General features: G+C 35.7%; 1 protein-coding gene across 1 annotated transcript; it reads right to left on the bottom strand.

Annotated features, from left to right (window-relative positions):
- Positions 1–2,265: 2,265 nt before the first annotated feature.
- LOC121798839 (exportin-2-like) lies at positions 2,266–7,475 on the bottom strand. The gene is made up of 2 exons (XM_042198049.1): positions 4,306–7,475; positions 2,266–2,694 (listed from the first exon to the last, which is right to left on the bottom strand). Exon 1 carries the CDS (start codon positions 7,241–7,243, stop codon positions 4,322–4,324), a length of 2,922 nt encoding a protein of 973 aa, XP_042053983.1. The 5' UTR covers positions 7,244–7,475; the 3' UTR covers positions 2,266–2,694; positions 4,306–4,321.
- Positions 7,476–11,587: the final 4,112 nt, after the last annotated feature.

Below are 11,587 nucleotides of genomic sequence, written 5' to 3'. Positions count from 1 at the left end.
TTTATACCACTAATTTGTCAAATTCCGCTCGATTATGTTTTCCTTCCGATTCCAATCCTCCAATAACCATTTTTTATGTATATAACATTATATATGGGTATCTAGTGAGAATCTTCCGACTCAATTTCTCGTTTTTATTTGTGATTCGCAATGAAAAATTACTATGCAATCATGGCAAAATCATACTCCCTCCGTTCCGTGGTATTTAAGTCATTAAATTAGAAAAAAAGTAAAGTACAGAGAAAATAATATGCATAAAATTATTCTTTAAATTATTCTATCTTTTACTTTACTTTTTCTACAATTTAAATATTTATTATCATTTTTTTCAAAATGAGTACAGAAAATTAATTACTCAACTATCATGGAATGCAAAGGTGGCGTTCGGTTGTCATGACTAATATCATGAGACTATCCATCTAGGATTAAGTTGTGGGATTATTTTAGTTGGAGGGGGGAGGCTATGACTAATTATCATGAGACTATCCATTTAGGATTAAGTTGAAGGGTTCAATCTTATAAACCAAACATGATACATATTTAATCATGATATTTAATCTTGTCAACCGAACACCCCAAATAGTACTATATAGTTTTTGTGCATTAGATATGTAATCATGAATCATGATGATTTATGGGTACAAATTCTGCATCGAGCTGTCCAAAGAGGATTTATAAAAAGTTACTCCATTTTTTTCTTAAGAGCAATGAGAAGTATTATTATTCTTAATGTGTGACTCGTATGTTAATTTAAAAGAGGGCATAAAATTAGAAATTACATATAATAAGTATGTTGATAAAAAAAATGGTATTCACACATTATTTTGTGAATCTGAAAAAAATAATTTGTTGCGAGTGGTACTAGATTCGAGGTAAAACAAACTCACATATGTATGGTGCCAATGCCATTATTTTGGAAAATATGACTAAATTTTCTTGATATAAATCCAACAGCAGTTATTTGTTATTATCGAATCAAATTTTGAACTAAATCATATCTACTAAATAATCATATTTAATACTAATACGACTTGACTCGACCCAGTTTCAATTTAAATAAATAAAAAAAAGATGTTAAACTTCCTTCCCCCACACTGCCTAGAATGCACTTACATCCCACCAACTCCATCCCTATTGGCCCAAGAAATTATTTGGAAGAAGCCTAAAAATGGAGAGTCTAGCTAGTCTTCACTTTTAAATATTTTTGAACAATTAATTGGCTACCTTATTAAGTGCTCTTATAGGCCGTGGACCATCCATTTTGTCACTATATAGATTTATAAATCAAGATGCCTAAAATAAACTGTAAAAAATACAATCTCTTTCTCCAGTGTAGCCTTTGGCAATAATATTTGTAAGCAACAAATGTTTGTTTTCAAAATAGAATCGATTTTTGATAGTCCTTTGAAGTCGAATACTGGTACAATATAGTATAAACATTTGAAGACGAAAAATCATATACTCAGTATATATTTATGGAGTATTTATTTGAAAGGACTGGGCTGAAATTAAAAAATGATTATGAAAATGGGAGATAGAGAATCAAAGATGGTAGCACTACAACATTTACTACTATTATAGTACAATTATGGTGACTAGTGCTAGGAAGTGGGATTCCTTGAGTTCAATTTTAAATTATTTTTGTGGGGGATCAATTATTGATTGAGATTTAGGTCCTTGCGTCCGTACAATTTGACCAACTTTTTTGTTAATATTGACACTTCCCTAACCATTGGATTCACCAATGGAGAATCTTCTAGATCCCCACTTAAAAGTTGATACCTCAATTCGTTTTAACAAGTGGCTGTCTTCAAAATCCAGTGTTTTACATGTGAAGGATGCAAGGTTTGAGATTTGAGGTTGAGGTAGTGTACAAAAATACTACTCCACTATTTAGGCTTTGGAAAGAGCCTAGATGCTACAAATTGTTTGTCACGCCCAATAATATACTTCAAAATAGTAGTAGTATGTTAAATTTGTAATGAACCACGTGAATATGATAGTCTTTTTGGTTTCAAATATTGAAAGGAAACCTTACGTGTATGTGTCATTTTTCACCTACTTTTTAAAAAGGTTTGGTTAAAATGTGTAACATAAACTAATAAAGACCTTATCATTAGTCTCCCTCAAAACACACACACACAGAGCTACCTCCAAATGTGATCATAGACGTTCTTGTATTGCCCACCAAACCAATGAGCATATCATATCGAATTCACAAAATGTATGAAGCCAAATAATACTATAATAGTAGAACCCATTATCTTAAGAAATCCAACTCATGGATAGATTGATAGCACAGCAGAAAATTATTTTATCTCAAGAAATGGACAGAAAATGACACATACAGCTTGATAACAAGCAAACTGTTAATAATTTAGCCCTCAAAAAAATAAGAAACTCGGTTTCCGTCTGTGTTGCTTCACATCACAGAACAGAAGAAAAAGTTTCATGCAGCTATATAACTGCATGGTAAGGAAAATCGACAGTCTCCTTGAACCGAATTCATATGAAACAGGTGCTTGTTCACAGTCAATCCAAGGGGACTTAAATCTCGTGAGCCTACAGGAACAGAAATTTTTTGAGATGTACCGACTCATTTGACCGGATGCAAGAGCAGTGGATAATGAAACAACCCAGACCCACAACAACTAAGACCAGAAAACATCCAATTTCCATCATCTGAACATGATCCTGGCAAAAAGAGGATACCACCAAGTTAGGAACTGAAATATGTAAGCTAGATGAGTAGTCCCATAACAAGAATGGCAGTAAGGAAACAAACAAACCAAATGGGGTTATGTTTTGTATAAAATGGGCAAAGTAGACATAAAGATGTATTTTAGTTTTTTATATGAATGGTGTGATCCCATTGTGCAGAACGTTATCTTGCAAGGACCATCAGAAACCAAATCACAGGAAAAGGTTAATTAAGTTTCAGTGACTTAAAATTAATGTGCTTCTAAATGTGATTTCATTAAAACTAAGAAAGTGCTCAGAGTAAGGGCAGATGTAAATTGTAAGGTAGCACAAAAGAATTTTATTGTTACAAACTCTTCTACAAAAGCCTAGAAGTCTGTAAAGCATTGAAGGCGGTGGGATGACATGAGATAATGACAAAACAAACATCCATGAATTTGTCTTGAGCCAAAATTAATACTATGAAGTTGCAGGCTACAAAGTCATTTGTGGAAAACCACTATGAGCTAGAAACTAGTCTTGTAGCCTGTTGGTTCGAGCTAAAGGCAGGTACACAAGCAACAATAAGTTGAGAAACTCATCTGAATTATTTACTACTTAACAAGTTTTCCGTACGATCAGTCAAAAATTTCCCAAGTTCATCAAATAAACAATTCATAATGCCTAACTGACAGTCCCATTCTAGTTTATGTTATCAAATACAAGCATTTGTCAAAAACATCACATTGGCAAGAAGGTGTTGATTTTAACCTAAATGGTGCAGGACAAATGAAATACTCCTTTAACATAAATTATAATTAAATATTATGTAACCCTAAGACATACAAGCAGGTTATTGACTATATAACAGTCAATGATCAAACAAATAACGATCCAAAACATCTCCTAGACATGCAGGTAATCTGGGCTCTAGCTCATACAAAAAGTGCATCTAATGAGAAATATATGCATATAGAAAGAGAATAGAAGTTCCCAAAAAATTCTAGATGGCAGCATAACATGTTATCCTTTTCATCGTTTGGCACAACCAACACTAGAAATTATTTTCTTAACCAAATATCATTTTGGACATGGTTGAATAAAATCAATCAATAAAATCCAAAACATCTTAAAGCAACATGGGCAACAAGTGAGATCTCACAACTTAAAGACAACACATGGGCAACAAGTGTTATCTGATCTCACAAACAGAAATGCCACAACTATGCTAGACACATAGATCTAGGTTAATATGTATACATTGGCACCATAACATGTAAAGGTCTTCCAATCTCATTAGTTGTTTTTATCCTTTTTCCATGGTTCAAGACATAATTGCACCCAAAAGTTTCTCTAAGACTGACTCCAATACACTTTAAAAGGTTAATATGCAATGGTCAAATTTAACTGCCTTCACTAGTTTCACGAGCTACCCACATTCTTTTGCACCCAAGGCATATTCCACTACACTTAGAAAACAGTTCATAAATCACCTAGACTTTCTAAAATAAAAATTCTTACTTGACAACTTTAACTAAATGACATCTAAAATATAAAACAATCTACACAGACCAAGAAGTCTCAACATGTAAAGGGGAAAAGAGTCTTTCAAATGGTAAGACTTACACAAGGTATATTATCCTCACACTATGGTGAGATTGTAGGAGCTGCAAAGTTGAAATAAAGCAGATTGATTAGCTGAATCAAGATTTCCTGCAATGATCTGAGGCAATGTTCCAGGGGAGCGAGCAGAAAAATTTGCCAAAGATGCAACCAAAAATTGCTTTGGATCTTTGATGTCTGGCAAAGGGTCCTCATCTTTTCTCCCAGCATTGCGCAACTGGAAACGTGCAGCATTAGAACCAATAGTTTCACTAAAATCTGGTTCCTCAGGCTCCTCTTCCACTCTGTCCTCCTCTGGACGTGAAAGGAGAGTTACAATGCTGTCAAGCATTTTTCCCCAACGTTCTAAATGTGATGGTGATAGAGACTCGCATAAGATCCTAGTTGAAGCTACTGAAGTTAACTTCAGCTCCATTGAACCTGTGATTGACTTGAGGTCAGGTATCCAAACTCTCTCCAAAATTTGGAAGAAAACATCAGGCTGCACGGCATTCATCGAGCCAACAAGTTTCTCAGGACCATGCTTCACCAGAAAAAGTGCCATAAATATAATAAGAGACTTGACCATCTTCGTTGTTTTGTTGTTTTGCAGCCGCTGAAACAGGGTAAACCATATATGGCTAATGTAGGCAGAGACAACATCATAACCAAGATTTTCAATCACAGTATTGAGCACATAAAATCCTTGTTCAGCAGTACTCCGAGATGAAACTAAATTCTCAAATATTCCAAGGATATTGGATAGACGCCCCTGCTGATTTAGCTCATGTGGAGCCTTCCGGAGGAAAGCCTGGAGCAAGCGGACAAGAGAAGGTACATTTGCAGACTTTTTCCATGAATCTTGAAGAAGAAGTATTGCAAAAATGTCCATATAATTTGCTGGTAAAGGAGATCGGTTGAAGTCCACAAGCTGAGCTAATAGCTGGAACGCATAAGGGAAGAACTCAGTAATATCTCTGGATAAGATCACCTGTAGGATGGGCAGTAAGCTTGTTTCAAAAGCAGAAATTATAGATGGGTCTTGCTCACAAGCCGTCCTGATTAAAAGAGCCACCGAATCAAAAAGATGATGATTAAAGTCAGGGTTTTTTGGGTTTTCACAAACTCTCTTTAGAACAGTTGCCAGACCATTTATGCAAGGTAAAGCAACCTCATGTGAAATATTAGCAACTCCAAGAACCCTCACGATGCACCTCATCACATAATGGTTCTCCTCAGATTCTGGCTTTTGCAAGGCACCAAAAAGATTGGTCATTAATGCTAGGAGAAATGGGCTGATATCTTCAGCTGAATATCTAGCCCTCCCACCTTCATCCTTAACTAGAAGGAGTTTCTCAATGCAGCTGGCGGCATATGAATGAACCACATTTGACTCGGAGACCAGGCAGCGGACAACATCAGGGAGCAGTGACACTGCAACAGCTTTTGGGATCTGGTTCCTGAACATAGTGAAGAATTTTAATGAACCAGCTTTCAACATCGGAAATCCATCAACATCTTGACTTCGCAGCTCTGGCACGATAACAGACCCAAAGAAGCTCTCAACATCAACAAGGTCGGTGGAAATCGAGGTGCCACTAGCTTTCTTTGTGGCAAGGGACACAACCAAATAAATAGCACAATCTTTGTGCTTCCAGTTAACGGCCGGGTACTGTGAAAATGAGGCTAGAAGACTCTGTATCTGAGCAGAAACCTTTTCAGCAACCCTCTCCTTATAGTTCAAAGCAATTCCCTTAAGGAGTTCACAAGCAATCCTCCTCCTAGTTTCCAAGTCACTGCCTTCCATATCTCTTCTGATGAACTCGATGTAATTCATCTCAAAAAGCTCCTCATCTTCATCCCTTAGCATCACATTAGGAATCACTATACTCTGACAAATCTGCTGCAAAATATCATCCCTTGCAAACAATGTATGATGAACACTAGTACTCACCGTCGTCAAAAACTTAATAGCAGTCACAGTGAGACCATCCCGATTAGAAGAATTAGAGACGGCCACTAAGAGTCCCCACGCAGCCTCCACAAACCCATTCAAATACCTCTGAAACGTCTCCTCATCTCTCTTCATATACAGGCTAATATTCTCACAAACCACAGCTCTCAAGTCATCAACTACCGCAAGCCCTTCACTTCCACTATCTTCTAAAGAAGGATATTTCATTGTCAAATATTTATTGAACTCAACCATCCATTCATTCATATGATCCTCAAAAAACTCCGGCAAATCCATATAATTGAATGAATGAAAAATCCAACAACATAATGTCTGAGACTCTATATAACCCTTTAGAACAGCAGCATTTGCAGAGCCAGAAGCCACAGCATGGTCTAGGTACCGAGCAGTCCGCTGAAACACTTCCAACAGTGGGCGAGCAAAATTATCAAGACAATATTTAAGATCGAGCAAGAGATCATTTGTCTGATACTCGTACCTAAACTTCTTCAGCAAAGAATCAACCGTAGCTAAAACTCCATTGACTGAAACATAATCATTTGCCTGACTCAATTCATCCAATGTCACAACTAATTCAGGCAACAAAGCACGCCATTGTTTCGGGAAATCATGGTTCCCAATCACAGTCAAAGCTTCACTAAGCTGAGCTTGAATTTTGGGCGTGGCAGTAACCATCAGCCTGACTATTAAACCTTTGATTTGGTCCTTCTCCGTGTCAGGTATGACAACCCGGTCAGGATCGTCGGGATTCTGCGCCCAGCGAGCTTTGAGGTGGTTCTTGAAGTTAACAGCAGCAGATTGGCGGATCTGCTCATCGACAGCTGGCTCCGCGACCAGCCGGAGAACCGCCAGCCCATAGTTAGCCCGATCGGCAGCCTCCGACAACGCCGCCTCCGCGCGGCGTCGGGGCTCTGGAAGCGGGGAAAGTGTGTTGATGAAACACTGGGATAGGAATTGTAGGGTTTCGGCGTTCCACTCCACTGCCATCTCGCACTCAGTGCGTGAATGGAGGGCTAGGGTTTAAGCTTGGTTTTCAAAAGATATTCTAGAAAGCACGAGGCAAGAAGAGATACTCCTAAACACATATGATAATCTATACAGATTCGTATATCAAATGTAATGTAGAGAGAGATAGTACCTAAGCTGAGAGTGGTGATGAGAGAGGGAGAGACAGCAGAATCACACTGCAATCTTCTGAATTTGAAATAGGGCAATCAAGAGAAGAGGGAGGGATTTTAAAGAGCGTTATTACCATTATATATATGGAAAATAAATAATTTTTTTATAAATGTCGTGTCATTTTGTGGGCTATTTAAATAGTGCTTGTTATTGAGCCCGTTACGTGATCGGGCCCTAGAGACCAATATTAGAAGCCTAATACATCATTATTTAGTTAGGCCCGTTTAACCAAGTCAAGTATAGTACGCGATTCCTCTTTTCTTTAATTGCTTTCCTCTTTTCTGCTGTTGGAGAATCAATTGCAGCAATTGAAGAAGAGGTTCATTCGTCTCAAAGAATAGGAAGAAGACGATGATGACCCAGATGTTGAATATTTTCAATTACGAAAATATGGTCTTCATTAGCAAAATGTATGAAAATAGTGGAATAATGTGTCATCAAATGATTAAAAATATTAACTACGTGAAAAAAAAATGTCTTTGACGTTATGCCAAATTTTTCTTTATTTTCAAAAGTCAAATTATTGAAACAAAAAATTATGAAGTTTGGTTAAATTTTGTTGATTTCAAAACTTTTAAATATTTCTAGTTATTACAATATTTTTTCGATTATTACAATATACTCCCCCGTCCCAATTAAGATGACTCATTTCGTTTTTCGTATGTGTTTTATAAAAATCATAATAAATAGTTAAAGTAGAGGAAAAGTAAATTAAGAGGGAGAATAATATGGAAGAGACTCTCTTCTACATTATTTTTTCTCTTACTTTACTTTTCCTCCATTTTAATTATTTATTACTATTATTTTTCCAAAACACATGTAAAAAAAGAAATGGGTTATCTTAAATGGGACAGAGGGGGTATTAGATTTAAGAAAAAAGTTATGTATGATGTGAAATCCAAAATGTATTTATCCAATCTAGTATAGTGTTTAATTTTTTATGAAAATTTATAGTTTTTTGAGTGATGTATAAATGTACATCATAGATTTTGGCTGCGAAAAACGCGGTGCTTTGTTTTGACGAAGGGTTTGAGCAGATGAATGTAGACAATTGTGGCGGCTTGGGTGACAATAGGGGGTGAAACAAATTCATTAGAATGAATTAGGTCATTGGAGGTTAAAATTGTAAACACAAAAAAATTTCATGGGCAAAAATGTCTTTTCCATATCTCACTTTTGGTATCATGGATACCAAACATCATGTACCAAATATCAAGAAATGATAACTATCGAACCAAACATGGGATGGAGTTATGCTAACCTAAGAAAAGATTTATCAATTTATGCTAATTACGTTTGGTCAAGAAATGCTACCAAATGAACCCAACACACCCTTAAGGGGGCGTCTGGTAGCCACCACAATTATTAGCATGTTTTCATGGTTAATGGGATTTCTTGATTTGGTGGATAGGATAGTAGGTTGTTTGGTTCAGCCCATGTAGGATGTTTGGGCTTATTTCCAACGTTTGGTTCAACAAGAGAGTGAAGGAAACAAAATGCCATCTGACTAAATTACCCTCTCAGGTCTGGGATCTGATTAGCGTCGCACACCCCATCTGACCAACAGATCGAAATCCAATAAACCTCAAATTCGAACTAATACGGCAGTAATAAAATGCAACTTAGATGCACAAACTAGCTTTTGGTAGATGCACAACAATCTATCCAAAAATGAGTAACAATGGTTTTTGCAAGACGAAATGAATAATGCAACTCAGCCTTATCGAAGACAAATTCGCAAAATTGGCACAAATGCAGAACGAATGCAACATCACAACCAGACTAAATCCATATTCAAAACATAAACCAACAGATCGCCCTTCCAAAAACTGTAATTCGACAGTGCAAATTACTAAGCTACAGATGCAGAAACTAATTGGTTCAAATCGAACCCAATTCAAACATCAACACCAAATACATCTTCACTGTATAAACAAACAGATCGAACAACAAAACACTACAAATAGACATACCCGGACGAAGGTAATACGACGGAACCGGAAATGAAATGAGTTGGAGACCGGCGAAGTCGCGACGACGGAATTTGAGCTGCCAACGGTAACCAAAATGAGAGGAAGAACCGACTTCAGAGGGCAAATTGGTACAATTGTGCAGTTTTCAGCCTAATCGACGGACGCCCAAATCTAATACCAACTCCTCACCTTGATAGAGTAGTTGACACAGATTCACTGATAGTAGTCTATGTAAGGCTGAAACCCGGCGGATGATTCCCGGGTTGGCCGTTTGGTGTTCGGCGTACCAAACGGTGGAATAGGCGTGTTGGAATTGGGGTTTCACTCCATTTCAAGGCTACCAGACAAAAAAGTAAAGAAATTGTTTAATTTTTAAACATCAAAATAACTATTACTAGTGTGATTATTTTTTAAAACTTATTCACTTTATGTTTGATTTAGAAATAATAACTAATATGGAGTAATTAATACATGAACTGTACATAAAAAATGTGTGACCATGCAACAAAATGTGTGACCATGCAACAAAATGCAGAAGAAATAATACAAGTAAATGAAATAGATAAGATAACCATGGTTGGGAAGTAGGTCGGGTGGCTCTATCATACATTTTGACCACGTGTGAAATGGGACCACAACTGTGCTGTGGGGAAAAGCCTCTCAACAAACACGTGAACAGTGTGATTTATGTTTAATTAATTGGATAACCGCCAACAACTCGCTAAATACCACGTCGTTCTTATACTATTAACCATAATAATTTTTTTAATTATAATCTTTTATTTGTAATCAGTGTAACTGTATGCATCCATTCTTAATATAGTCTACGTCATCAAATTTGATGTGATAGGTAATTCCTAACTCTATGATTTAGTAATCATAAATTATGATTTTTATACTCCATCAATCGGTTCACGAAAAATAATTTAATTTTTATTATTTTAAGATAGTCCAAAAAATAGTTTTTATTCTCATATTTTATTCATTTTTTTTCTCTATTTCTTTTACTTTACATACTTTTCCCTTCTATCTTACTTGTTTTACTAATTTCTATGCGTCCCCAAATGAGATTACTTTTATGGAAGGAAAGAGTATTGAATTGTACTCTTGTCGTCCACAAATGGGATTATATTTAACGTTCACAAGATAACAAAATACTAAAAATTTAGGAAAAGTTTAATTTTCAAAGATACGGCGATCTTTTTTTCCGGTATGATGTATATCCATTTTTATCCGATTTCATTAGCTGAAACCCAAAGAAAAAATTAATACAGTAGGAGTAATAAAGAGGAAGATTGTTTGATGATTTGATATAGGAAAGAAGAACAAAGTGACTAATATAAAAGGTTATTGAGGAACAAAGACAAATAAAATGTAATTGAATATTTTAATAATTTCTTAAATAAGTAAATAAACATCTTAATCTATTGCGACGGATGAAAAATGAAAATGAGTCATCTTCAGTGACACTTGAAGGGTATCTATCAGTAAACGAATATTAGAATCTATTTTATCATTTAATTTGCTTACTATGTATGCATCTAGATTTATACTCCTATAATTTAATATGTCTATAACATTTTAGATAAAATCTTTGCTATTAAGATGTTTTTTTGTTAGAGTTTGTATACTAGAAATCACATTTTGAGTGATTAAATACTCTAAAACTCTATATTTTATCTTCCGATGGATGCAACAGATTATTTTTGTCATAATGTTGTTATGTTTTACATTTAATGAATGTTTATTGCATATTTAAATGTATAAGCAAACGTAACAAAGTCTAAGTCTTTGTTTTAGTAGACCGGTTGTGGGCATCGTCCACTTTAAGGTAACACGGTCAGTTCTGAACAAAGAAATATAAGAATTTCACAACCTAGATAGGCCTAGACTACCTATCGTGAAAGGTTGCAATGTCAGTCTGCATATTTCTAAGCCTTATTGAAATAAGATGACATTGGTGTGAAGGGGTTGGCAGCAGAAGCGTGCGTAAAATCCGATCACATAATTTGATCTATTTAGCAGATTATTTAGACAAATCTATTCGCGTAATTATCACATGTATCATGCTCATAACTTGAATTAAAACATGCTTTAGCATATTAAATCCCTAAAACATGCTTACTACGGAATTAGCCAGTTTACCTCGTTGATTCAATCAAGAATCGATGATGGCTTG

Source organism: Salvia splendens, chromosome 4, assembly GCF_004379255.2.
Source record: "Salvia splendens isolate huo1 chromosome 4, SspV2, whole genome shotgun sequence".
Lineage (NCBI taxonomy): Eukaryota > Viridiplantae > Streptophyta > Magnoliopsida > Lamiales > Lamiaceae > Salvia > Salvia splendens.
Note: the sequence above shows the minus strand (reverse complement) of the source record. Positions and strands in the feature narration are given on the sequence as shown.